Below are 25238 nucleotides of genomic sequence, written 5' to 3' on the forward strand. Positions count from 1 at the left end.
TACATAAACCAGTAGCATAATCATCAAGTGTTAGGCACTGTACATAATTGTATGTGCCATACTTAACACTATTGGCAACACAGTAGATTCGTTTAGACCATCATCACCGCGAACACAAGTAATGCACTGAGCTATGATACTATGCTAGCCATGCTGTCACTAGGTGATAGGAATTTTTCAGCTCCATTATAATCGTACAGGACCACCATCACATATGCAGTCTGTGGTTGACCGAAATATTGTTATGTGGTGCCTAACTAGTACATTTTTGTGTGTGTTCATCTTCCACTTCATGTTTCTTAGACTGTTCTCTTGTTGCATGTGTCAGTAGCTCGTGTTTATTGCTGTGTAGCACTTCATTGCGTGAATGTGCCTCATTCTGCTTATCCATTCTCCTGATGCACAATATGTATTTTTGTCTTAAGCCTAATTTCCGACTCCATTTTTATGTTCCTTTTATTGCCCACCTCCCCTTATTTCTCTTATCACCTTTAAGGAAATGCGTCAGTCTCTTTTAGTTGGTTTTCTTGGATTATGATAACCTCTGCATATACAGTTCTTTCTTCACCTGAGGCAAGTTTTGCTTTCTGTTATCTTTGATTATTTCCATTTATTCCCTCCTCCTTTTGAGTACACTGGTTGCTCATTAGTTGATAATTCTCTCCTCTGGTCATCCATGACCATTTTCTTTTTTTTAATTTCTTGATACATTCACTCTGTACTGTGGGGTAGCTGTTCAAGTATTTATCCTCTGCATCACTGATTTTCTGTACCATCAGCTATGCCTTTCATTGTTGCCAATGTAGACTTTAATTTTATATTCATTTATTTTATTGAAATTCTCGTACTTTTTATTGTGGTAAAATGGATTTGATATTTTCATTCTACTTTTTTTCTGGTTTGTGCTAGCCCATATTCCATTATGTTTTTTTATATTCATGATGAAATGTTGGTCAGAATTTTCATCTGTTCACTGGCAACATTTTTTTAGTGAGTATACTTTATCTGAAAAATTTTGCTGTTCAATAGCATTCCTGCTAGCTGGTCTTCTAGCTGGCTTCCAACAGGCTCGTAAAGCTGATTTAGAGCTTCTAATTCCAGAACTGCCATTGAGTCTCTGTGTGGCCAGCACCTTGACAAATTTCAGATTCCTTTTGAGGTCTGATGTCTTGACTGAAATTTCCTTTTATTTCTGTGTGTCCTTACAGTTCACTTCTCATTATTTGAGGTAATATAACCTAAATGCATTTCTTCCTTTCAACCAAAGGAGCCAGATTAATAATATAACATATCACCAGTAACCCAGAACTTGTTTCATGCTGTTAACATGGTATCTGTGAATATGTGTGCATGTGTGTATGTGCCTGTGCATATAAGAACCCATCTCATCCTGTCTATAAGGTGCATATGGGGAAATAGATGCAATAAGATCAAAACTTTGGAAACAAAAAAAAAAACCTTTGTCATGCAGTGGCTAAAATAGGTCTAAACAGTTTGGTTAATATTTTGTCTCCATTGGTTAGAAATTCACTAAGTAGCGTTTTGTCAATACTGTCTTGATTTGGAGCTTTTTATAAATCTAAAATTCAAAATAGGATTTTCTCTCTGTGTCCACTTCCCAGTTGAGTAGTCTGAACTTTGTCAAAAAGACGATGGGGTGCATTTCAGTCAAATTAAGGGCGGAATTGAAACTGAGTGGCAGAGTGTTCAGTAGGTGCAGCAGCTGTTTCCAAAGATGGCTGCTGGGACAATATTTCTTACTTAGTGTGACTTTGCCACTTTTCTTCATGAGTTACAGCCTGTTTCCCCTCTCTTTGACTAGGACTGGGCTGGCCTCACAATGGGTATTGACTAATAAGATATGGTGTCTGTATTAAATAGATGTGGGATGTTACTATTTATTGCTTTCTAATCTTTTGTTTTGCTTTTACTTAATATATTATGGACATGTTTCTGAGTCAAAGGATAGTATTCAGCAGCATGACTTAAGTGTTTTATTGTGTGTTTGCCATAATTTCTACTGCCTAGTTTCTCTTTTAGCAAACTCTTTTGTATTTAGTGTTAATTTTTTTCTTAGGATAAATTTGTAGGTACAGAATAGCTGAGTCAAGGGTGTTTTGCTATGCATTGCTGAATTGCTCAGCCAAACGTTGTATCACTTTATAGTCCTATCAGAAATGTATGACTGTTTCCATTTCTTTGCACTTATCTACATGATTCTTTTTTTAATCTTTGCTCTTTGAGGGCAGAAAAATTTTAATTTTTGCTCATTGCTCTATATCAGGTATTCAATGAATTTTTATCATATGAATAGCTAACATTGTTATGTGACTTTATATGGAATTTATTAATGAAAATGCCAAATTTTTCTTTTACAGTAGCTTTCCAGATACTTCATTCAATAGAAATACAATTTATAATTTTAGAAATGAATCTGTAGTTGAGTTATTATACAGGGGTGGGCAACATTAGATTTACAATTGTAATATAAATAAATGCAAATGCAGTAATTAATAAACAATAATACAAAAATAAACTGTCTTGCATACTCACAACTGTAAACCTACTTTTGCCCACCCCCATATATTGCAAGGAGCAGAGACTGTAGATTAATAAGATTGTAGGCAAAGCAGGATTGGCTTTTGCTAGTGCAGGTAATGTTAAGTAACAGAATGCACAACTCTAGTCATGAGGTGTTCTCTCTTTCAGGTGTGCTTTAGAATCTTTTGGCTCAGCAGCTCATCATCAGAAGCCCCCCTCTGAGAGTGAGTTGTCTCAGTTGATGTGTCCACAGGCTAGTGTGAGCAGGCTGACTTATGTGTCTGAACAAGAGAGCACCTGTCCCACCACGACCTCAGATCATGGCCTTGAGGACCGCAAGGTGGGCAGCACTTTTATTATTTCTTTAGTAAGACTTCTGGCTCTAAAGTGTTACTGATAGAGCTCAGACTGAAGTTATGGCCTGTATACTTTTTGTTGCCGTTTTACCTTTAAAGTTGGGGGAAGGGGCTGAGGGAGGGAGAGAGAGAAAGAGAAGAATCAAACGGCTACTCATGTTGAGGAGGCACTAGAGGTACGAATATTTTAGTATCTGCCCTCAAAAAGCTCCAGTCTGGTGGAGGACACATGTAAGATGCACTCTGTAATGAAATACACTGTGATAGACCTGTGCTATGGGTATTAAGAAGGAGGTAACGAAAAATATGACTAGGTTGTCAGTGGGAGAGAGAGTAATATATTGAAGCCATATTTTTTGGGACTACTTGGATTTAGGCAGAGAAGAAGCAGGCACACAAATGGGAGAAGGCATGGAATTGTAAATACAGACTACATTTGAGGGACTCCAAGAAGTTTGGAGTGAATCCTATACTTGGAGCAAAGAGGAGAGGCCAGACCAAGGAGAATCTTAGGTGTAAAATTTGTGAGTTTGAAGGTTCTTAAGCAAAACACTGACATGACCTGTGTTGATGTTTTCAAAGCTCTTTGCAGTAGCAGTATGGCGGAGGCATTGAGAGGGGCAAGATGAGAACCAGGAAGACTGACACAAGGCTGCTGTAGTCAGGTGACACACAGTGCAGGCTTGGACTAAGGTAGTGACAGTGAAGGTGGAAGAAAAGCAGATATATCCTAGAGACTTAGGTGGCAGAGTGTTATCTGTGTGTTTGTGTGTGTTTTGTGAATGTGACAGCACTCAATTTTTTAATGAGCTGAATATGACTGTTGTGAGTATGCAATACTGGCTCTTCCACCAAGCTATTGATTAATATATCCACTAAACATATGACATCGTGCTGGGCAGACTAGTATACCCATTTCATTGAAAGCTGTCTTTTAGATGATGCTTTTAGATGTTGGGTCTCTATGTTCTTAGCATAGTGGATAAGAGCTGAATTGTGGAATCAGGTGGCCTTTCCTCTGCTACTTTCAGACAGGTCCAATCTCCCAAATCCTGTTTCTTCATCTGTAAGGAGGGACAGTGTTGTGAGGACAGGGCTTGGTTAGCATAAAGAACTTACCACTGAATACATACTGGCTCTTGTTATTTATTTTTACTGGTTGGTTGATTGATTAATGGGTAGATGGATGACTGGCAAATAATTTCTCAGTGTCTTTGTTTCTAAAGCGTTGATTCAGAAGAAATGTTCAAACCAAGTACCAGAAATAATCAGTGAGGTTAAGTGCATCCTAAGTTTTGTGTGTTTAATAGTGCGAATATCACTGCTAAGGTGATGCATTATAAAGAAATGAGTATGTGAACATTGACTAGAGTTTTATACCTAAGAAAACAGAATCACATGAGTTTAGATATTTGAAAAGTCTTTGGGGCTCATAAACATTAGCATTTTCAAATATGACAGCAATATAGACAAATAATGTGAGTGGGAGAGCCTGTGAACTGGCTTTGTATTGATTCCTAACCTCATGTTGACATCATTTGAAAGCTTGCTGCCCCCCCATTCCTTTGTTATTTACTTAGATTTTTATTGTACAGTTTAGAGGGGAAAATTCCTTAAATTTGTACAAAATTAGTTGTTTCTTTTCCTTTATGTGTAAATTTTTTTCAGAAATATAATTCGTGTATACTTCCTCTTTAGTCTCCTCATAATTATTTCTATAAAACAGTAAATACAGACTTTTTTCTAACTTTTAATCCTGTATTTCACAGCTGCAAAACTACATTTTTGTGTGTAAGCCAACTTTTTTTTCAGAGTTAGCATTGTGTAGATCTCTTTATTATGTTATTTGAATTTGTAATAATCTCTGGATTATTTCTAAACATTTTTTTGGTCACACTCAGAGTGATATCACCAGTGAGTTGAGCACCACAATTATTCGAGCCAGTCCAATTCCACCAGAGGAACAGGCCGTGGAAGAGCTGAGAGAAAAAGGTTCATCTCAAAGTAGAGGAAAAGAAACATTATCATATGTTATCCAGAAAAAGTCAGATACAGAAAAAGCGACTGAAACTACTTCTCTGAGTAGCAAACCTGAAGATATAAAACCTAACTCTAGATTTAGTCAAGATCTTTCCTCCAAAAGTGAAGGTCTGTCGGAAACCACTGCTGCCGGTTTGATTACAAACTCCAGTGAATTGGACCAGATCAGCCTGGCTCATCTGAGCAAGTCAGGTCTCAGGCACTCAGCAATGCCACGCCTCCCCGTGCCGCTTCAGGCATCTGTGAAGGAAAGTGAGAGAGCAACTTCAGAAGACACATCGACTACCAGCAGTGCATTGAGTGGCCGGGCTCCTCCTCAGATGGCCTCTGGAAACCAGCGTGCCCCTATTCCCAGCTCTTTGGTTTATGGCTCTGCTCCCCACGTACAGAGCATGCCCACCTCCGTTCCTACACTCTTGACTCCACATTCTTTTACCGCAGCTCCCTTTGCCCATCAGTATTTGGGAACACTATCTGCAGCTGGAAATGTTACTTTGCCTCAGTGCTATGCCGGCAGCACCACTGTCTGTGGGTTCTCAGGAAGCTGTTCTTATCCTGCCGTCACAGGAGAGCATATTCAGAACTCTGTGGCTGTGGACATCTGTCTAGGACAAAATACCAGCTCTGGATTGATGGGTACCTCTTCCCTTTGTAACCCATATTCTAATACTGTACATCAGGATCCTCTTACTACAGCAAAATCTTTTCCTGTGCAGTCTGTTGGTGCAAATTGTGGAATTGAACCATGGAATTCAGGAATAATGTCAGGATTTGGTGAGATGCTTTTTCTGTTATTGCCTGTTGTTGCTTGCTATTTAAAATTTAGTTTTCTCAAATGAGATAATAAAACTAGTTTTGTTTCAAGGTGATACTGATGGGCCTGAATTTCTTATAAGTTTTTTTCCTTTGTTCTGAATTTGGAACATAGACTATACATATTTTTGGGCAAGCGGCCCTGAAGTGGCCTTAGAAAAACATGAAAACTTATGTAGGCGAAACTCCCAATACCTTTGTCTTCCTGTTTCTCTTGTGTTCTGCACTTGTGTTCTGTTATTTTTTCAACTAGGAAATGTCCAGTTTAGAGTCGCCTCTGTGAAGGAGTGAGTCTGCTTCCAGTTTTTAAGTCTTGGAGGGTTACTGTTGTGGTAGTGAGAGATAGTACCCTTCCACTCTTGTCGGTGGTAGCTGAGCTGACCACTGATTCTCACTTGATAGTCACTCTGCTAAGCAGAGCTGGATGCTGTGCTTGTTCTGACCCAGTCCACACAGCAACTGGAGTGCTATCTTCAAGGAAATTCCAGAGTAACTGCATAAGGATGGTGGAAAGACTTGTATTAAAAATCCAAGTTAGAATCTCTGTTGTTTCTTATTAGATTAGGTAGTGGTTTATATTTGTGGGAGAAAAAAGGAAAAGATTAGTAATAGGTAATAACATCTAAGAGTTGACTAGCTGTAAATTATGAGTTTGATCATTTATACTTACTTGTTCTTATTCCTTGGCTGGATTCAGCAAGAGAAAATTGTTTGCCAACCTGTGCTGAGGCTTATAGAATATCAAGGGCACTTAAAGATCTGGAGCACTTTATACCATAGCTCTGGTTATAAACAAGTAGTATTCTATAAAAATTTCCATTTAGCTAATTGTGCATTTAATCAGGTATTTGCTATAACTTGCATTTTGATTTGCTTTCTCTTTGCCCAGGGAATGTAAGAGTGCCTGAGGAATTGAAGTTTCCTCATGCTTGCTGTGTTGGGATTGCTTCACAAACCCATCTTAGTGTACTTAATCCAACCACTCGCTGGCTGCAGGTCAGCGTAGGGCTTCTCAGTGTTAGTGTTAATGGTGAAAAGGTAAGTTTTTTATTAACTTTATCTTTTAACTTAACAATTGTGTTACAATCAATGCTGGATTTCTTTTTTGTCTAGTACTTCCTTTTATACTGGGAGATTGTCCCTCCCCTTATACCTTGCACAAAATCATTAGAATGGTATCTTCCTTGGTCCCTCTTGTAGTACTTCTAGTGTAAGAGGTGAAATCTGAATATATTTCTCATTTTCTGTCAGTTATTTATTAATCATTATACTTCATTGTTATTTATTTATAAAATCATATAAATGTCCTTTTAGTGCTATTATTTAAACCACTGAAAGCTCTTGAGTTTCTGGTTTTGTTAAATGTGATTGAATATAAGTTACTGTCATTTATCAAAAAAACAAGTTACTCTTAGGGCCTACACCTTCAGTTAATAAGTAGTCTTTTTGACTAATTTATTGCGTTCTTACATGATCTTTTGAAATACCTGGAAATAAAATTTTAACACGGAGGGTCTCTCATATGATCAATAACAGCTGCTACAGTTTTAGAGTCTAAATCTCCTTTTATGATTGCAATGAGCATTTGAATGTGAGTGAGTAGGGAGGGTGGGAAATATGGAGAGCAGCTCCTGTTCTGGAACATTCTGGCTTTGCAACTGCTTCTTGCAGACCAGCATTGGTGGATGGGTCTCCTCTCCCCTATTACGTCCTAGGAATAGCCTTTATTTACCTGGCAAAATTAGACTGTCTCTACCCTTCCTTTTCTTTTTTCCTAGTTTTCCCCCCCTCTGCTTTTCATATCCTGAGGTTAGAGGAAAAGCTGGTAGCTGAAGGAAAAGGTTGAAGGTAGAGGGTAGAAGAAGGTGAGACTGGAGGCCTTCTCAGGAAGTAGTCTCTGGAAGTGGGAGTAGAAAAGAAGACCCCCACTTACAGTGAGGAGGCAGGGCTTGGAATGAATCATAGTCATAGACTTGGAGGCCTGACAAGGAATATTAGAGATCAGTCTAACCACCCTGCATTGTACTAGAAACTAGGTCCTGGGACCATGTACAGGGCTGTGAAGTGCTAGAGGCTGTAAATTCAGCCTATCTTCGTAAGTATGAGTTTGACTGATTGTGCTTTATAGATAATGAGTTATAAGACTTGGATATTTTTGAAGAGATAATAAATGTCTAGATTTGGTAGTTCAGGTGACTGGGAAAAAAGATTTTAAAGTAGTTGCTTCTACTTCTTGATTTTTATTGTGAAGCCATTTTTTAACAAACCATGTGGCTCTGTTTGTTTTTTTAAGGTGGACCTTTTAGCATATCCTTGTTTAGTTTTCAAGAATAAAGTCATCATAAGACCTCATGCCACAGAAGAGATAAAAGTACTTTTCATACCGTCCAACCCTGGGATTTTCAGATGTATATTCAGTGTTGCTTCTTGGCCATTTACAGCAGATGCTGAGACAGTAGTCCAAGCAGAAGCCTTGGCAAGCAGAGTCATTCTCACCGCTGTTGCCGAGACCCCTGTGATCGAGGTAACTGTTTGTAAGTGGGTCTTTGTCCTGGCATTTTAATGAAGGGTTTGAGGGACCTGTGTTAGATTAGTCTCCCTTGATTAAAGAAGTCACCCTGTGTATTTTGATATCATTTTAAACATTTTCAGTATTGTCAGAAGTTTGTAATAAATTAAAAAATACTAACAGCCCTGGCTGGTTTGGCTCAGTGGTTAGAGCCTTCGGTCGGGCACATGTGGGAGGCAACCAATTGATATGTCTCTTTCACATCAATGTTTCTCTCTCTCTCTCTCTGAAAAGCAATGGAAAAAATAACCTTGGGTGAGGATTAAAAAACAAATAAAAAACAAAAAGCCAACATATGTTTGAGGGAAATTGAGAAATCAGTACTGTAATAATAGAATTAATTAAAATTGTCAGTTTGTCTTAAGATCTATTAGTCCTTTTAGAGTAATAGCAACTAAGATGTTACTTTATTCTGTAGAATTTTGAGTACATAAACTCAAAAAAAGAATTTAACATTAATATTTTTAGAAATAACAATTGTAAAATAGCCTGGGGAAACTTAGGTTAAGTTTACCTTTAATGCTGACTCTTGTGGCTGAAAAGGCAGTGATATGAACATAAGCTGTGATCTTTATTAATATATTGCTTTTTATAAATCACTCCCTTTTTTTTCTTAATTAGGTAGAAACAGAAAAGAAGGATGTTCTTGATTTTGGTGACTTGACTTATGGAGGCTGGAAAGCTCTTCCTTTAAAATTGATAAACAAGACACATGCCATCGTGCCTATCAGACTTATTATTAATGCTGTAAGTACTAACGTACAGTGAGAAACCATTTACAGAGCACATTGATTTTGAATTCTAGACACTATGCTAATATCATTCTTGGTTAATTTGTTTTTATTAACAAGTTGAACATTTTACCAACTATTGGCCTTATTGAAACTGATTCTTCTACTTCTGAACAGAATGCTGTAGCCTGGCGCTGCTTCACGTTTTCCAAGGAACCTGTCCATATTTCTATGAGAACCGCTCCTTATGCTGATGTGATTGCTCAGCTGGCAGCTCCTTCTGTGATTAATCACATGATGCCTGCCAGTTACGATGGACAGGTAGGCTAGGTGGATTGAAGAACTGGTTTAGAATAAAAAAGGAAGTTAAGTTTCTAAACTACTTTTCTTTCATTAAGATTTTAATCTTAATGCCAGTATTTATTTAATTTTTAAATTTTATTTCACAGGACCCTGAATTTTTGATACTTTGGGTTCTTTTCCATAGTCCAAAGAAACAGATCACTTCTTCAGGTATCATGTTTACATTTTGTTGGAATTGCTTTACTCTGTACCTGAATAAAGTAAAAGGTTGAGGCTTATTTCCTTTGTCAGTAAATATGAATACTTTGAGTAACTTGTCAAATATTTTATGTTGTCTTAAAAATGGGGCAGAGATCATGCTATTTTGGGTCAAATCCTTATAATTATGGGTAACTCAGGCAAGTACCTCTGAACACTTTTTGGGATCTTTTCTGTTAATTAAAATGTCCACACTACCCAAAGCAATCTGTAGATTCAGTGCAATTCCTATTAAAATACCATTGGCATACCCCACAGATCTGGAATAAATATCCCCCAAATTTATATTTTATCATGCCTACCAATTGAATGTTTTCCCTTTTCTCCTTTCTCACTTCCATTTATTTCTATTTCTCTTTGTTCTTTAAAAAAAATTACTTTGCTTACGAATTCTTGTGACCTCTGAGGGCATAATGTTTGATCACTCATGGCATTTAGAATTAAATAACTCTGGTGTCTGGACTGAAAGAGTGAACTTTTATAGAGATTCTGGACTCAGCAGAAGAATTCTTGGCAAGAGTTGATATAGAAGTTGATAGCCCAAACCCTACACCAGTCATTAAAAGTATTGGTCTTCGAGCAAGAGCAGGAATAGCTAGGATACATGCTCCAAAAGACTTACAGGTACTCTAAACTCTTATCTCTGCCATTATTTTATGTTCAGGTTGATTTCATTATAATTGTGACATTTTTGTTTTTAAATGCCTGTTTTACCCCATCATCTAGACTATGCATTTATTTGCCAGTGTGGCTTCCTCAACAAAGCAGCACTTACCTTTGAAAAATGCTGGGAATATTAACGTTTACTTAGATATCAAGGTAAGAATTTGTATCAGTGCTATGACATAGTATTTCCTCAGACTGTGAGACTGTGAGTATTTTCTCACATTCTGAAGGTACTGTGCTGCCTCCCTTGTCAGAGTGCCATGGGGATCAAATGGAAGAGTCTGTGCAAATGTTTTAAAAGCTGGGTGTTACACTAGTATAAAATAGATGGTAAGGAACTTTAACATGTAACATTTCATATATAAGAACCAAGTTCTTGATCGGTTCCTGAAAAATGTATGTGTTCTCCTTTGGCTAGGTAGAATTGGAGGAGAGTGACCTACATACATAGACATTATTTCTGAGTCATGTGGTTGAGTAAGAGGGTAGGGTGTTAGTGACCAGGAATTAGGGAATAGGGTAGGAGATAAAGTTTGCTATGGAAGATGAAGGAGAAAGGAATATCCTTTTCAAGATAAGACAAGGTGGGACAGTGATGGATAGTGAGAAAGGGAAAAATAACCTGTCCAAGTAAATGAGAAAGACACCTAAGACAAGGAGAGAAACCCTATTTGAGTAAAAGCCATATTTGCATAAGTCGGCATTTAGTTATAATTATATAAATATTTAGATCCCAGATCAAGGAAGTCACTTTTCAGTGGTTCCAGAAACTCTATTCCTTAAACCTGGAGAAGAGCACGAAGTTATTGTTTCATTTACTCCAAAGGACCCCAAAGCCTCTGAGGAAAGGTAATATAAAATTATTTATAATGACAAGTTTTTACGTACTCCTCAAGTTTCTCTCACTTAGATATGCTTCAGTACACAGTCTGACTAATAGAATACATGTTTTACCTCACCTGTCAGATGATAGCTCTTTTCTTTAGCCTCAGAGTTTCTTCTTTCTTGTTTACTAAAAAATCTCCTTTTAAACCTGTTGACTAGAAATATAAAAGTTGCTATTTCCAAATATATTCTGACAAAAGTAAATAATGGAATGTCAGTCCTGATGTTTCTCATTAACTTTTTTTCTCTCTCCAAGAAAACTATTGGTTGACCTTGTCTGTTTTTAGTTTAAAATACTTTCTTCACCCTGTCTCTGGGGCCTGTGACTTTTTGTCACCCAAGTCATAAATGGGTGAATACCACCATACAATGGTGATATCACCATTGTCAGTATTTGAACTTGCTTAATAAACCTAGTGTAGCACTTAGCACACTGTCCTGTGACACATGACCTATCTACTGCCTGGGTTACAGAAGCCTTAGAGGGCTCAGTCCGCTACTGTGGCCTGCAGCACTTGCCCTCAACTTCACTGAGAGCTCTTTCATCTGGGAAGCGTTCCTCAACTCTTCCCACATTCCTCATAAATAGTTTTTGGTAGTGTTCCTATATCCCCGTGACCACCTCCTAGGTGGCATTGTCACAGTCTCTGTCCTTATAGGTAGTCTCCTCTGTAATATAAGCTATAATGGTGGGAAGAACATTGTATCCTCAGCACCCAGCTCAGTCTCATGGACAAAGGAAGCATGTAGGAAATAGTCGCCAAAAGAACTGAATTCTGGACATTCAACTTAGATGGTTTTCTTTGTTAGGATCTTGAAAATATTTGTGCAGCCATTTGGACCTCAGTATGAAGTAGTGTTAAAAGGTGAAGTAGTTTCCTCAGAAAATAAACCTCCGGCACCTGGATCTTGCTGCTCAGATATTCCATCAGTTTTATCCAACAAGCAGTTTTTGGCTTGGGGAGGTGTCCCTCTTGGCAGAACACAGTAAGTATGCACATAGCTGCCTCTGAGTGCTGAGATTTTGCTGTTATCACCTATTGTTATTCTCTGCTGTGTTAGTTATGACCATGTTAATATTTTAGAATTGAGTAAAGCTGTCTTATAGTCCTTAACCTTTCTATCATGAATTCAAATTTTTGAATTTAAATTTTCACCTATTTTTAAATGCAATCTAAAAAAATAGGTTTCAATTTTCTTATGCTTTTTGGCGAATTCTTTGCTGATTTCCAAATTTAGGCAATTTAGAGTATTTTTGTTCCTTCTCTGAAAACACTATGAAAAGGTAGGAAGAAAAATATAGCCAGAGACTTTGCATTCTGTTTAAGGAATTTACAAACTGGTGAATATTTTGTACTTTAAAGTAAAGGATATAAGGGGTCTCTAATAGAACAGATATATCCTGTTATAGGTTAATGTGAATTATATCTCTTATTTTTATATGTATTTTGATTCTACATTATGGATAACTGAGTTAATAAAATTAATTGGTATATAATATGTAGTATGTATAGTTTTCCCTTTGTAAGCTTAGCAACATAGTTAAATTTTTTTTACCAACCTCATATCAGTAAAAATTTCTGATTACAACCTAGGTGATTTATTAACCTAAATGTTTACTCTTTCATAATTTTCCAGTTTTGTGTTTAACCTAAATGTTTTACCTATACATTTCTGTGGTACCTGAGAGAGAAAGTTCTGGCTAAATCTCTACTATAGTTGTCAAGAAATTACTTCTTTAAAATTATAGTTTTGTCAGTGTAAAAGGGATTTAATTGAACCTCCTTACTTTATATAAAGTTCATAATTCTGCTTAATCACTCGTGTAGTCATCTGTGTCTTGTCTTATTCCAAGAGCAGCTTTCAAAAGGACACAGTAACATGCAAACAGTTAAGTGAGAAATGACTTCTGTGGGAAAATGAGACACAGTCATCATAAAAGTGTACCCCACGTCTCGATGGGCTACCCCGTGCACTTGCCTCAATGTGGGTCTTGGGCTTGGTTCTGACATGAGTCACAGTATTCAGAGGTTAAGAACAAACCCGTTACTATGTGAGAGAATATAGCCATTCCTGCTACAGACTTCAGAGAGATGTTTCTTCCAAGGGTCTTCTTAAAAAGAAATTTGTATAATATAGCGAATCTCAAGGAAAAGCAATTTCACAGTAAATACTCCACCAGGATGCTCCCCCTTTGAGGTTCTCCACTCTGGACTAGACATGTCACACCTGAACCCCCAAATGAAGGCGTTCTCTGAGTGCTGAAGCATGTGGTGGTTTGATTTTGAGGTTGCTTAGTCTCTGGGAAGAATGTGCAGGCTGCATGTTCTTCAAGCAGCTCTCTGTAAAGGTTTGTCTCAGCTACAGACTTAAAAACCCTGAATGGCAGTGAGCATGAGGTACTGTGCCCTCTTCAGTAGTTCCTGTGTTGTTGGTTATATGTGTCATATGCTTTTTGCAGTCAGTTAAGAGGGAATCAAGATTGACATTTATGTTGAAGGGAGGGACTGAATAAGCACATGTTCCTATAGAGAAGGATTTTCTTGTTCTGTATGGTTTAACCTGAACAGTGCTTATATACCAATTTTTTTTCTCAAAACACTAATTTGTGGTCTGCTCCAGTACTTGTATGAGTAGTTGATTGAGACCTTTAAGTCTGTGCTATGTAAGGTGGCCAAAATAATTAAGCTGTTCGGCTCAGCCATTAATGTCCAAGTTAAAAAGAAGAGGAAATTGCCTTCAGTATGTTCTAGCAATCATAGCACTTACCCTGCGACTGCTCTTGTCCATTGAGTCAAAGGGAGAAGAAAGCCCATTAAGAGCCGTCATCGTCCTTGTGTGGCTGACAGAATTTCCTGCCTTGTGATAAAATTTGTAAGAAATGATTAATATGGTAGAGATGGCTGTTCTTAAAATTCAGCTGCTTCTCAGATGCCATACCATCCTGAAATCTCACCTACAACTCATCTGAAACAATACTAACGTGGGAAACCTTTTTAAAATCAGAAATTACATTGATTACGTTGAAAACAGAGGCACTGTTTTGTATGTGCTTTTGGACTTGTCAGCAGTGTTTTTCCCTAGAGCTTTCCCTCATGCAGGGCCTCCACGCTGTCCGTTACTTGACTTCACTTCCCCATGGGGATTCACAGAGTGCTTCTAATCTAACAGGCATATGAATAAGTCACATGCCAGTGCAGGGGTAACTGACCCAAAAAGCCCGTTATTTCCAGGAGTAGGTCGGGTGTCTTACCTCAGCCTGGAGGAGCCCGCTGGTCCTGTGAGAATAGCTCTCCCTTAGTTGAGGTGTACCACATGGATGACTAAAAGTGGGCTTTTGTGAAAGTAACAATTCCAAAGCATTAAATGGATATCAAGCATGTTAATGTATGTGTTTAGTGCAGCACTTAGCTAAATTATGGATTTGTGTTTCTTCAGTTCTCCTCAGCCTTTCTAGGTGTCCTACACAGAACAATAATTTCCCTACATCACAGATAGCTCCTGCTACTCTTCTGTAAGGGTGTTGCTGCAGAGTTCCTGATGATTGGTACCGTCTGCTTAGAAAGGAATCTTATTTTCTTTTCCACTATGAAGTGTCCTAGGATGCGGACAGAGGCCTTGACTCAATAGTTGCTAAGAGAGGACTCAAACAGGCTGGGAGATGCTGCTGCCCTACTGGGTGCTCTCCCTGTGCAGTACTTGCCCTTTCCCTGCCCTGCGTTGTAGAAGAATGTGCTTGTTGGAAAAGGGAGATTTGAAGTGAGCTCTTCTTTTAAGTATGGGGGAAAATTAATATATAATTTGTGGGGCAATATTCTCATTGAGTTAATGGGTTTTGCTTCAGTTGCAAATAAGAATGGTAATTAATAAATTAAAATTATGTTTTCTGTGGGTAAAGTGGTCCAAAGTAGTATTTCATTCCAACTTGATATTTTTAGATTTCCAAAGTTCTGTATTTTTCCATATATTTATTCATTCTAGTTTCTCATAAGTCTACTTACATTCTTAAGCTATTTGTTGGTTAGGATTTTAGTAATTTTTTTTCTTATTTGTGTGCAATCTTTATATAATAAAGGTGTTAACCCTTTTTATTCTGTATAGCTCCTTTTTAAAACTAGAAACTTAGCCTGCCGCCCCCCACCTTAATAGCTCTGCTACTTGAAAACGATAACATTTATTTAAAACTAAAATAAATTAAAATTAAAACTTTTTTAAATGATTTTTTTTTCAGGTAAGTCTTTCCCAGTCAGCATACCTTTGGAAAGCTTTTCTCAGGTGTGCTGATAGTTAGAGGTCTTAGATTTTATTCTGAGATAAAGCTCAGTGGCCTTCCCTTTGAGCACAAAGGGGACAAGGCATATATCACAGCTTAAATAATTTAACTGCCAATCTTTAAAATTTGAGAAACATAGAGATTTACTTATGTATTTATTCTCCAGTGACAAGAGGATTTATGTACTTTCAAAGACTAAAGGATTTTCTAACTACCAGTTAGCTGTTATTCATATGTCCATTCTATTTGCATTGTAACTTTTTAAAAGTAAGGTTAACTCAGTGTACTATTTAAAAGACTGCTTTGTGCAAATGAGCCTCTTAGCATGAAAAACCTGGGCAATGTGCCTGGGACCCCTTGTTTACTTGAAAGCCAGGTATTTGAGCTGAATGTGGTATTGTCTTAATGAATTTGATAATCTGGATATTCATTGATTAATGTATTATAAGACAGATAATACTTATACGTGTAGTATAAATAATAAAGGCAGTGAAGGAACTATAATAGGAAAGAAATTAAACCAAAAAACTTCTCTGATAAGGTGAATCTTCAGCGCTATGTTTTCAGAACTGTAGAGTTCTGGGACTGTGGTGAGACTTTTCCAGGCGGCTAAAATGGCATGTGCAATCAATCATCTCTAAACATTGTAGTTGGTTTTGGCTTTGTGTTTTATAATTGTAGTAGTACCCATGGAGGAAAACCACATTTAAAATGTATAATTGTTTTTAGGCTTCAGAAACTAGCTTTAAGAAATAATTCTACGTCTACAGCCCAACACTTGCGACTGCTAATTAGAGGACAAGATCAGGACTGCTTTCAGGTTCGTGAGTACTTGGTTTTGCTCTGTTTTAGTATATGTGCTGCCAAAGCGAGCACGGTTTTGCTCTGTTTTATGTTCTGTGTGGATCCAGAACACTTAGCTATGTAGACAATTTTGTGTTGTCTGAAGAGTTTGTGTTAATGGTATGTTTTATTTGTGCTACTGCTTTGTTTTATGCAGTGATTATTTTTAAATTGTAGCTTCAACACACTTACGGTTCAGAAGAGCGATTAACTAGTAACTGTGAAATCAAAATTCGTCCAAAGGAAGACATTAACATCTTTGTATTGTTTGCACCTACTCGATTATCTTGTATGTTGGCTAAACTGGAAATTAAACAACTTGGAATTCGATCACAGCCAGGTATTAAGTTCACGGTAAGATATTTTTTATTGTTTTTTTTCCTCCCATGGAGTTTATTTCATGTTATAACTATTGCTTTAATATTAGTAAATTAGATATACTCTGATTTTTACAAACCAAAATAAATGATTGCCTAGATTTACAAATTAGGGAGTAATTATGTATTTTTAGAATTGTCATGTTACAAAAGCAGCCACCATAGTATTCTTCCAAGTAATAATCTCTTTCTGATGCTTTTAAGTTTCATTTCAGTTTGAGGATTTTGAAATACACCTAACTTTTTAGGAACACATTTCTTGGCAAATGCAGATCAAACTGTTTGATACTGTCTTTCCAAGTAAATTTTATTCGGTTAAAAATATCTATTGACATCATTTGTTGGACTCTTGTTTCAGATACTAGAAATACAAAGGAATTTTTATATTTTGTTTCCTCCCATTGTAATTTTTTTTAAAGGATTTCAAGTCATTTCTTTAGGTACATTGAGAGCCCTAAGAGATAAAAGTGATAAATCATTGTGGAAAATAAAATGAATCTCAAGCTTCACTAAAGTGCATACCTTAAAACTGCATAGTTGTTTGGCAGTGGGGCTGGGACTAAAATTTGGTTCATTTCCTAATGTCAAAGAGGGAATATGATAAATTACAAGATTGACAATACCTAAAAGGTGTTATGTTTTCTTAAAATAGATATTTATGACAAATCTAGCTTTATTTGATGCTGGAGCTTGACACGTTCTCTATGGAGCTATTCACTTGGCCCCATGAGCTATGGAGGGCAAAATTGTTTAAAGATGTAAATGGTCATTTTTAGAACTAAAACTATACACATGAGCCCAGGACACAGTGCCAGAGTATTGTGTCTGGTTTCAAGTAAGGATCAAGTGGTTTGAGGAGAGGACTGCATGAGCTGTATCTTTTAGACTATCCTGAGTACATTTTAATTAGTTGCGGGTCTACTAGTCAAGATTTTGATGTTTTCCTAAGTGAGAATCTCTGGTGGTTTAGGGCAGAACCATTTGATTTGACAGCCAATCTAGCAGAAGTTCAGGTTGGTGTTTTCTTAAGATAAACTGGGATCCTAGTGGGAGTCCTACCAGGGGTAGATGCCACCTGTCTTCTCTGAGAGTTGGGCTGAATGGAACCTAAAGTGCACAAAATATGGCTCTTATCTCACAAGAAGGCTTAGACCATTAACTTTGATGTATCTTTGTGGAGATAAGTAGCCTGATGTAGTGATGGAAGAGCACACTTAACTCTAACTCTAGAGATGAAAGAATCAGGAACAGTCTTGCCTGACCAGTCACGTCACTTGCAGGTGCTTCATTCTCTTATCTGAAATGCAATTAATTGTCACCCCAACTTCCTGGTTTGGTTCTGAGGAACAAATGAAATTATCTGTACTTTGTATATAGCACGATGGTACTCCAATAAAAATGTATTGATTGCATGCTGAGTATATGCCAAGCACTACTCTTAATCATTACGTAGATTACCACATTGTACTTCAAAACAACTGTGTGAGACAATACTGCTGTCTCCATTCTACACATCTGGAAACTGAGGCCTGGAGAGGTGCCTGCCCGGGCATCTTACCCGCCATTACGTGCCCCAGGACAGCTTCAGTAAGGCTGCCTGCCTGTGAAGTCATGTTTATCTGTTGGGCAGTCTGTAGGTGTTCCTACTAGCTCTCTGTTTTCTAGTGCTGTAGGGCAGCAGTGCTCAGCCAGAGGCCATTTTACCCTCCAGGTGATATTTGGCAATTTCTGGAGACATTTTTGGTTAACATAACTTAGAGCAGGAAGGAGTGCTTCTGACATCTGGTGGGTATAGGCCAGGGATGTCGCTGAACACCCTACAATGCACGGGATGGCCCTCACCATAACGAATGATGGGACTCAAAATGTCCACAGTGCTGAGATTAAGAAACCCTGCTCTAGACCAGTAATAGTTTTTCCTGTTGAAGCTTTGGATTTATTAGCATTAGTTGGATTTAATTTAATCATTCTTCTTAACTTTTTACTCAGTAGTTATTTGTAATTCCTTAGGCATTGAAAATACAGGAAGAATGCTTATATTGATGTTTTAAAATCAATAGATTTTCCCCAAAAACATTTTATTTCAAAAATTCAGAATACTGGAAAGCTGAAAAAATTATATGGTAGACTCACATACTCTACCACTTAGATGCTACAATTAATGTTTTGCTATATTTCTTTTATTACATACCTAGCCATCCATAAATTCATCGATTTTTTAATGCATTTTAAAGTAAATTACAAACATCAGTATGTTTCACTCTAAACGCTTCTAATCTTTTACTATACTAATCTTTTTATTTCTTTATTATCTAAGCTTGGCTTTTATAACAATGAGATAATTATTCTTAGGATATTTAAAGGGAAATAATTTTGTAGCTCTTTGGTGTTTTCCCCTTAAGAACAGGGTCTTTAATATAGTGCTGGACTGGAAGTGGGACAACTACTGGCCAAAGTACACAAAGAATAATAATTTTAATTGTATTAAATCTAGTATATGTATTTTATTCTCTGACTAATTTATTTTCTTCTCTGACCGTAATTTAATCTTCTGCTTTCTGCTTACATAAAGTAATTTTGAACATATATATATATATATATATATATTTTTTTTTTTTCCTCCTTTTTTTTCTTTTTTTTTTTTTTCCCCCTGCACTTTCAGATACCTTTGTCTGGATATGGAGGAACAAGTAATCTTATTTTGGAAGACGTTAAAAAATTATCTGACAGTTACATGGTAACAATGAATGACTTAATACCTGGCAAAGAAAGTAGAATTGTTTTTTCTATTCATAACACTGGCTCTCGGGCAGCTTTTGTTAAAGCTGTGGGTTTTAAAGATGCTCAGAAAAAAGTTTTCCTGGATCCTAAAGTATTAAGGATTTTCCCAGATAAATTTGTGCTTAAGGAGAAAACACAAGAAGTAAGTATGACAGTCTCTGCACTAAAAATATAAACTCAGTTTTAGGTTAAATTAATAGTTGTGTATTTTATGGCTAAAAACTAAAAAAATATTTGAAATGTGTATAGGAATAGAAGTACAGTAAAACCTCGATATAACAAACTAATTCTAGAGGGAAAGTGTTCATTAAAGCCAAAAGTCTGTTATATAATACAGTAAGTTTTCTGAATGTGTATGTTAAAAAATTGACAAATTAGTTCATTTACCTGTTTTTACTTATGTAGGCACGTTTGCGTAATTAAAATTAAGTATGCATGAAAAATTTAATTTCACAGAAAAGTCTTCTATATGTATTACAGTAATTTTAAATTTATACTGAATAGGTCTAGTAAATGTGTGCATGTACCAGTTACTGCGAGTAAACAAATGCGCATGGCTGGGGTGTGGCTTAGTGCACACTGGAACATCAGCCAGCCTGAGTAATACTGCCGCAGAGAGTCATGCCGCGGGACAACTCTGCTCTAGGTGGGGTGTGATCACGTGCTAATCATTCTCCGAACGTTGTTTAGGAGCGGTGACTCTTGGATTTAAATATGTAGACTATAGTTGTAGATATGTAATATTTATGTATGTCGGCAAAATTACTATAGTGTTTTTTCCAACATGTCCTATTTAAGTTTGTTAAAAATAACAGTGAATTCATAACAAAAAAATAACCTGTTAATTATAAGCAAATCTTGGTTAAAAGCATTTTCAAATTTTTAGGGTGTTAATTTTCACACATGACATATGGACCAGAGATTTTGTCTGTTAAATTGAGGTCCACAAAATCGAGGGTTTACTGTCCATATTTTCTTGGAAATGCTGTACATATGCATTCATGTCTATATTGACTATTAGGCTCATGTGACAATTTATTGAATGAAATAACTTATTCAAAAAATGTTTAATTTTTTCTTGGCATCAGGAGGTTACTATAATATGTAATCCACCAGGGAGAGATAGCAATTACAAAACTGCAACAGAACTGTCAACTATATACTTCTTTGGTGGAGATGAAATTTCACGACAGCAGTATCGAAGGTAGGTTACTTATCTTAGATGGTATTGAGAGCTATTCAGTAGAAGACTTAAAGAATGGTTTGGGACTTGGAATTTATAGAACATGTTTCACTTGGTAAAATTTGTGTAGCTGATAAGAAGAAGAAATGCCTGTAGGAAACTCATCTCTATTTACAATGTGCCGCCTTTTCTAGACATTTGTATTGTGCCTCTTCTCCTGTACTCAAATAGGGGCCTCAGACTTTATAGTAGGACCATCTTTGTAGTAACTGTAGATCAATTTCAGAAAAGGTTTAAGAACTACTGAGACTATTGTTTAAATACACCTGACTTATTTGCAATATTTCTGAGAATGTGAATTATTAGCAATGTGTGGGATGTTTAACTTGGCTAGCTACTTAAAGTATGTACTTCTAGAAAATTTGATACATCTAGTTTATGTATTGTTTATTATGCTGAAGTGTCAAATTTAGGTATTTAGGTATGATGTAACATAGGTAACATTCTGGTATTCTGAATCAGAGTTCTAATATTATAAAATTTTGTTTTCTAGCCTAGAAGACTAAATATAAAATAAGTGTGAAGTTCATGATGTTTCATTTGTTACTAGGAAATCATTAACTCCCAGGAGGGGAGGGGTATATGCGTATATACCAGTCTTTTCTTCTTCCAACCCTTGTGCTCTGCTGTGTTTTATTCTGGTGCATAATTTAGAAAATTTTGTTTTATTTTTAATCTGTTGAAGATAATTGGAATGTTTAAAAAGAGAGAGCATAGCAGTAAGTTGCTACGTGATGTTAGAACAGACCCAGTTTGAAGAATTCTGCTTTGAACCTGGTGGTGTTTCTCAGTTGAGTATTTTAGAGATAGAAACTGACATTTGGAGAAATTAGATTACCAGATTTTTTATTTCCTTTCTCTCCACTGGAATATAGAAGTCAAATTATTGTTTCAGAACTCTAGTTTGCCATAGACTTAGAGTAATGAGGTTTCTTTTGTTTGCGAAATTTACAATTCAGTTCTCACACATTAAAGATTCTTTAGAAGAGGCCAGATAAACATAGTTATATGGTAACTTAAATGTCTTATTTGTATCATTTTCTTGGCATACTCTTTTTTTTTTCTGAGACAAATTTCTGTCACCAAATCATCACAATTAATGAAAAGTAACACCTGAAAATAATCTAATTTTATTCTTCTTTCTACTCTTATGTTAGAGAGTTCTTGTTCTGATGTTAATATTTAACTGAAACTGATGGTTGTACTGCTAGAAGTTTTAAGGGAGCTTCCAAAATAGGTTTTCTTTTAAAAATTACTTACTAGGAATTACTTCCTAGGATTTAAGACACGATATCTATGTACTAATGTATCATGCTGTTAGTTGGATTTGCCAAATACACTAATAAAAATAAGGTCATTTTATATGTAAAACCACTTTTGAATAAAAATCTCTCCTGGCAGAGCTCTGTTGCATAAACCTGGGATTCTAGAACAGATCCTTCCAGAGCATAGCATGCTTCAGAACATTGATTTTGCTGAAGCATTTCAAGATGAGCTGCTAGTAACTGAAGGTAAGAATTTCAACATGTCTTAAATCTTTTGTGTTATTTGTAGTATTATCTAGATCCAGTCATGTAATAAGGAGGAAGAGTATTAGTTTGATTTTGATGTCAGGCTGAGTTTGAGCCACAATTCTGCTGTATTATTTTGGACATGTTACATCACTGAAATGAAGTGTTCTCTGTAAAATGAGAATAATAATATCTAACTTTTCATCCATCCAGTGTATGTGTTAAATGTCATTAGTATATTATTGCACCTATTCTGTGGGCAGACTTTTAAGCAGGAGGAGGAAGTGGTTATTATTAAACTCAAATTAAGTACTATTTAAGATTTGATGGTTACAAACTTAATGCTCATTTTGATATTCCTGCGCTTTTGTGCCTACTGTACAATTTTGGAGGATGTGATCATGGCAAAATCCAAAATAGTGGTGAAGTGACTCTAACTTAGATGTTTAGATCTGTTTGATATAAACAATTCAAGGATTTAATGGTGTTTATTACTGATACAAAAGATATGTGTTCAGACATTCGAATTGTGTAAAAATGTAGATTTTCATCACAGTATTGTTTATAATACAAGAAGTTAGAAATAACGTAAATGCCCAAGAGCAGTGGATTGTTTAATTATGCAATATAATATTTTAAAGCTATTAAAATGATGTGATACTTTATTAACAACATGGAAACCTCTTTATTTATTGAGAAAAATTATTTTTAAAGTTTGCATAGTAAGATATCATTTTGGTATAAAAGTAATTTAGTGTTTATATATAGCTAAGTAGGTAAAGTTGCAGGAGTGTACACACCAAAATATTAACAATTGGTTATGTTCTGGTGGTAGAATTTCAGTTGGTAGTGTCCTTCTCCCTCCCCAGTTTTGTTTTTTAGTTTTTAAATGATGAAGTATATATTGCTTCTGAAATATGACATGATAAAGGAAAAGGATAGTTACGCCTTTGTAGAGGTGATGTAGAGTGGTCTGCAATCTTTTCAGTAATTAAGAGTCTAGAATATCTGCTCAAAGGAAAGGTAGCAGTGGGGGATTAGTTAAAAATAATGAAAAGACTTGAAGTGGACCTTGTCAACACTGCATTAAGGGAGCGGAGTATGGAAGGAACCTTGGATTTGGAGTTAAAACTCAATTCAAGACCCATCTCTGCCATTTTAGCTCCCCTAAGCTTCACCTTCCTTATTTCTTCCTCCTAAGAAATATCCCAATAAAAGAAATTAAACTGAACTGTGGTGTGTAGTTGGAACGCAAACATTTAGTAACATATGGCAACAACAGTGAAGACTGATTGAAAGTAGGTAGTCTAAGTTTATAGTGTTTCAGAGCTTGGCACAGTTTCATGATTCAGCAACATTTTATTCATTGATTGGACATGTATTGAGAGTACAGGGTGCCAATCTATAGAGATAGAAGATGCAGTGCTTGCCCTTAATGGGCTTACAAGCTTGGGGGAAGACAGATGATTAAGGTACAGTGTGAAAAGCGCATCGTAGCTGTGTTTAAGAATCTGGGAGAGCTCAGAGGAAGGATACCCCATGTAGAATGAGGTGACTCTGGAGGAATCTTGAAGAATCAGATGGGGAAGGTTGTTCCAGGGAGAGGGAACCTCATGTACAAAAATTCAACAAATGTGTAATATTAAAGGCCGGGTTTATAAACCCAACCAAGAGATAAGTAACATGCCAGGATCACCCATCTAAGATAGGGTTGAGTTGGGACTTCAGAGGGGTCTTTGGGACGCCAGATTCTACCTTATTCCATATTGTACTTGAGGAGACTGAAGCTTAGAGAGGTTAAGTTGCCAAAGGTTACTGAGCTAACTGTTGGCAAGGTTGTGGTTCATATCCAAGGCCGGAGGCTGAGCTGCTAAACATTGATGCTGAACTGCCTATAATTTCATGCTTATTAGTATTAAAAATCAAATTATCACCCACTCCCAACCTAACAGAGTAAAATTCTGTGACTGATGAATATATATAAATGTATCTGGTATTTTGTGGTGTGATTATGTGGATTTATGTATTTAAACATTATTTCTATTTCAGTATATGATCTTCCCCAGCGGCCTAATGATGTTCAACTCTTTTATGGAAACATGCGTAAAATTATGCTTGCAGTAATTGGAGAATTCAGAGGTTCCATTTCTAGCAGAGAATTTCTTCAGCCTTCTTCTAAAGCTAACTTAGAATCTAAAAGGTAAAACAAACAAAACATCTGTCAATAGACTTTAAGATTATTTGATTCATAGTATAGCTGGTCTTTTCCCTGTACTTTATTTATGTATTTGTCTCAAAATGTTTATTTCATCTTTATATTTTTGGTTTCAGTTGAAATAATTTCAAATATATGGAAAAGTTAAAAAATCATCCAGAGACCTCTCATATACTGCCTGCACTGGTACTCCCCAGTTTTTAACGTTTTACCCATTTACTCTGTTGTTCTTTATGTATATGTAGCTTTTTTCCGAACCATTTAGGGTAAGTTGCAGGATGACCACCAAATAGCCCTGAGTTTCTTAAAAACCCAGCTGCTCTCTCACGTCGCCGTGGCAAACCCGTCAAGATCAGGGCAGACAGCGACACAGCCAGTGCCGTCAGGCCACAGGTCCGTCCAGACTTCCCCAGGTCCCCAGTGCTGTCCTGTAGAGTTAAGTCAAACAAACAGAAACCTTTCCCCTTCCCCTTCCTCTGTAGTCCCGAATTTAATCTAAGATCACACCTTTGGTTAGCCTGTCTCTTTCATCTCTTTTACTGTAGAACAGCTCCTCTTCTCTTTCCTTATCTTCCATGACTGAGATATCAGAGGGGGTTGAGTTATCAAATCAGATCAAATAAAAGATTTTAGATATTAACCAGAATCAAAGATACTGAGCAGAATTAAGCTTTACTAATAATTTAAATTATAACTTATGTGGTATTTTTGCAAACATGTATGCTGTATAAATTCATAAGTTTCAGATTTTTTTTTGCCATAAGCAATTCTAGACAGACCAGGAATATACTGTTCAACATGCTGAGGACATTAATGTCCTTAATGCTGAGGAC

The 25238-nt window shown here is 36.5% G+C and overlaps 1 protein-coding gene across 2 annotated transcripts in view; it reads left to right on the top strand.

Moving 5' to 3' along the window:
• CEP192 (centrosomal protein 192) overlaps nt 1-25238 on the top strand; it is an 80859-nt gene that overhangs the window by 36428 nt on the left and 19193 nt on the right. For both annotated transcript variants that reach the window (XM_081149013.1, XM_081149012.1), the window contains 17 exons: nt 2710-2881; nt 4799-5711; nt 6640-6788; nt 8044-8274; nt 8941-9066; nt 9228-9371; nt 9500-9563; nt 10096-10235; nt 10338-10430; nt 11008-11126; nt 11973-12149; nt 16165-16255; nt 16456-16632; nt 19318-19578; nt 20525-20640; nt 22081-22190; nt 24240-24390. In XM_081149013.1, the coding sequence (XP_081005139.1) occupies nt 2710-2881; nt 4799-5711; nt 6640-6788; nt 8044-8274; nt 8941-9066; nt 9228-9371; nt 9500-9563; nt 10096-10235; nt 10338-10430; nt 11008-11126; nt 11973-12149; nt 16165-16255; nt 16456-16632; nt 19318-19578; nt 20525-20640; nt 22081-22190; nt 24240-24390 (3234 nt within the window). The remainder of the gene's footprint in view (nt 1-2709; nt 2882-4798; nt 5712-6639; nt 6789-8043; nt 8275-8940; nt 9067-9227; nt 9372-9499; nt 9564-10095; nt 10236-10337; nt 10431-11007; nt 11127-11972; nt 12150-16164; nt 16256-16455; nt 16633-19317; nt 19579-20524; nt 20641-22080; nt 22191-24239; nt 24391-25238) is intronic.

Source organism: Miniopterus schreibersii (assembly GCF_964146895.1).
Source record: "Miniopterus schreibersii genome assembly, chromosome: 10".
In the NCBI taxonomy this organism is placed as follows: domain Eukaryota; kingdom Metazoa; phylum Chordata; class Mammalia; order Chiroptera; family Miniopteridae; genus Miniopterus; species Miniopterus schreibersii.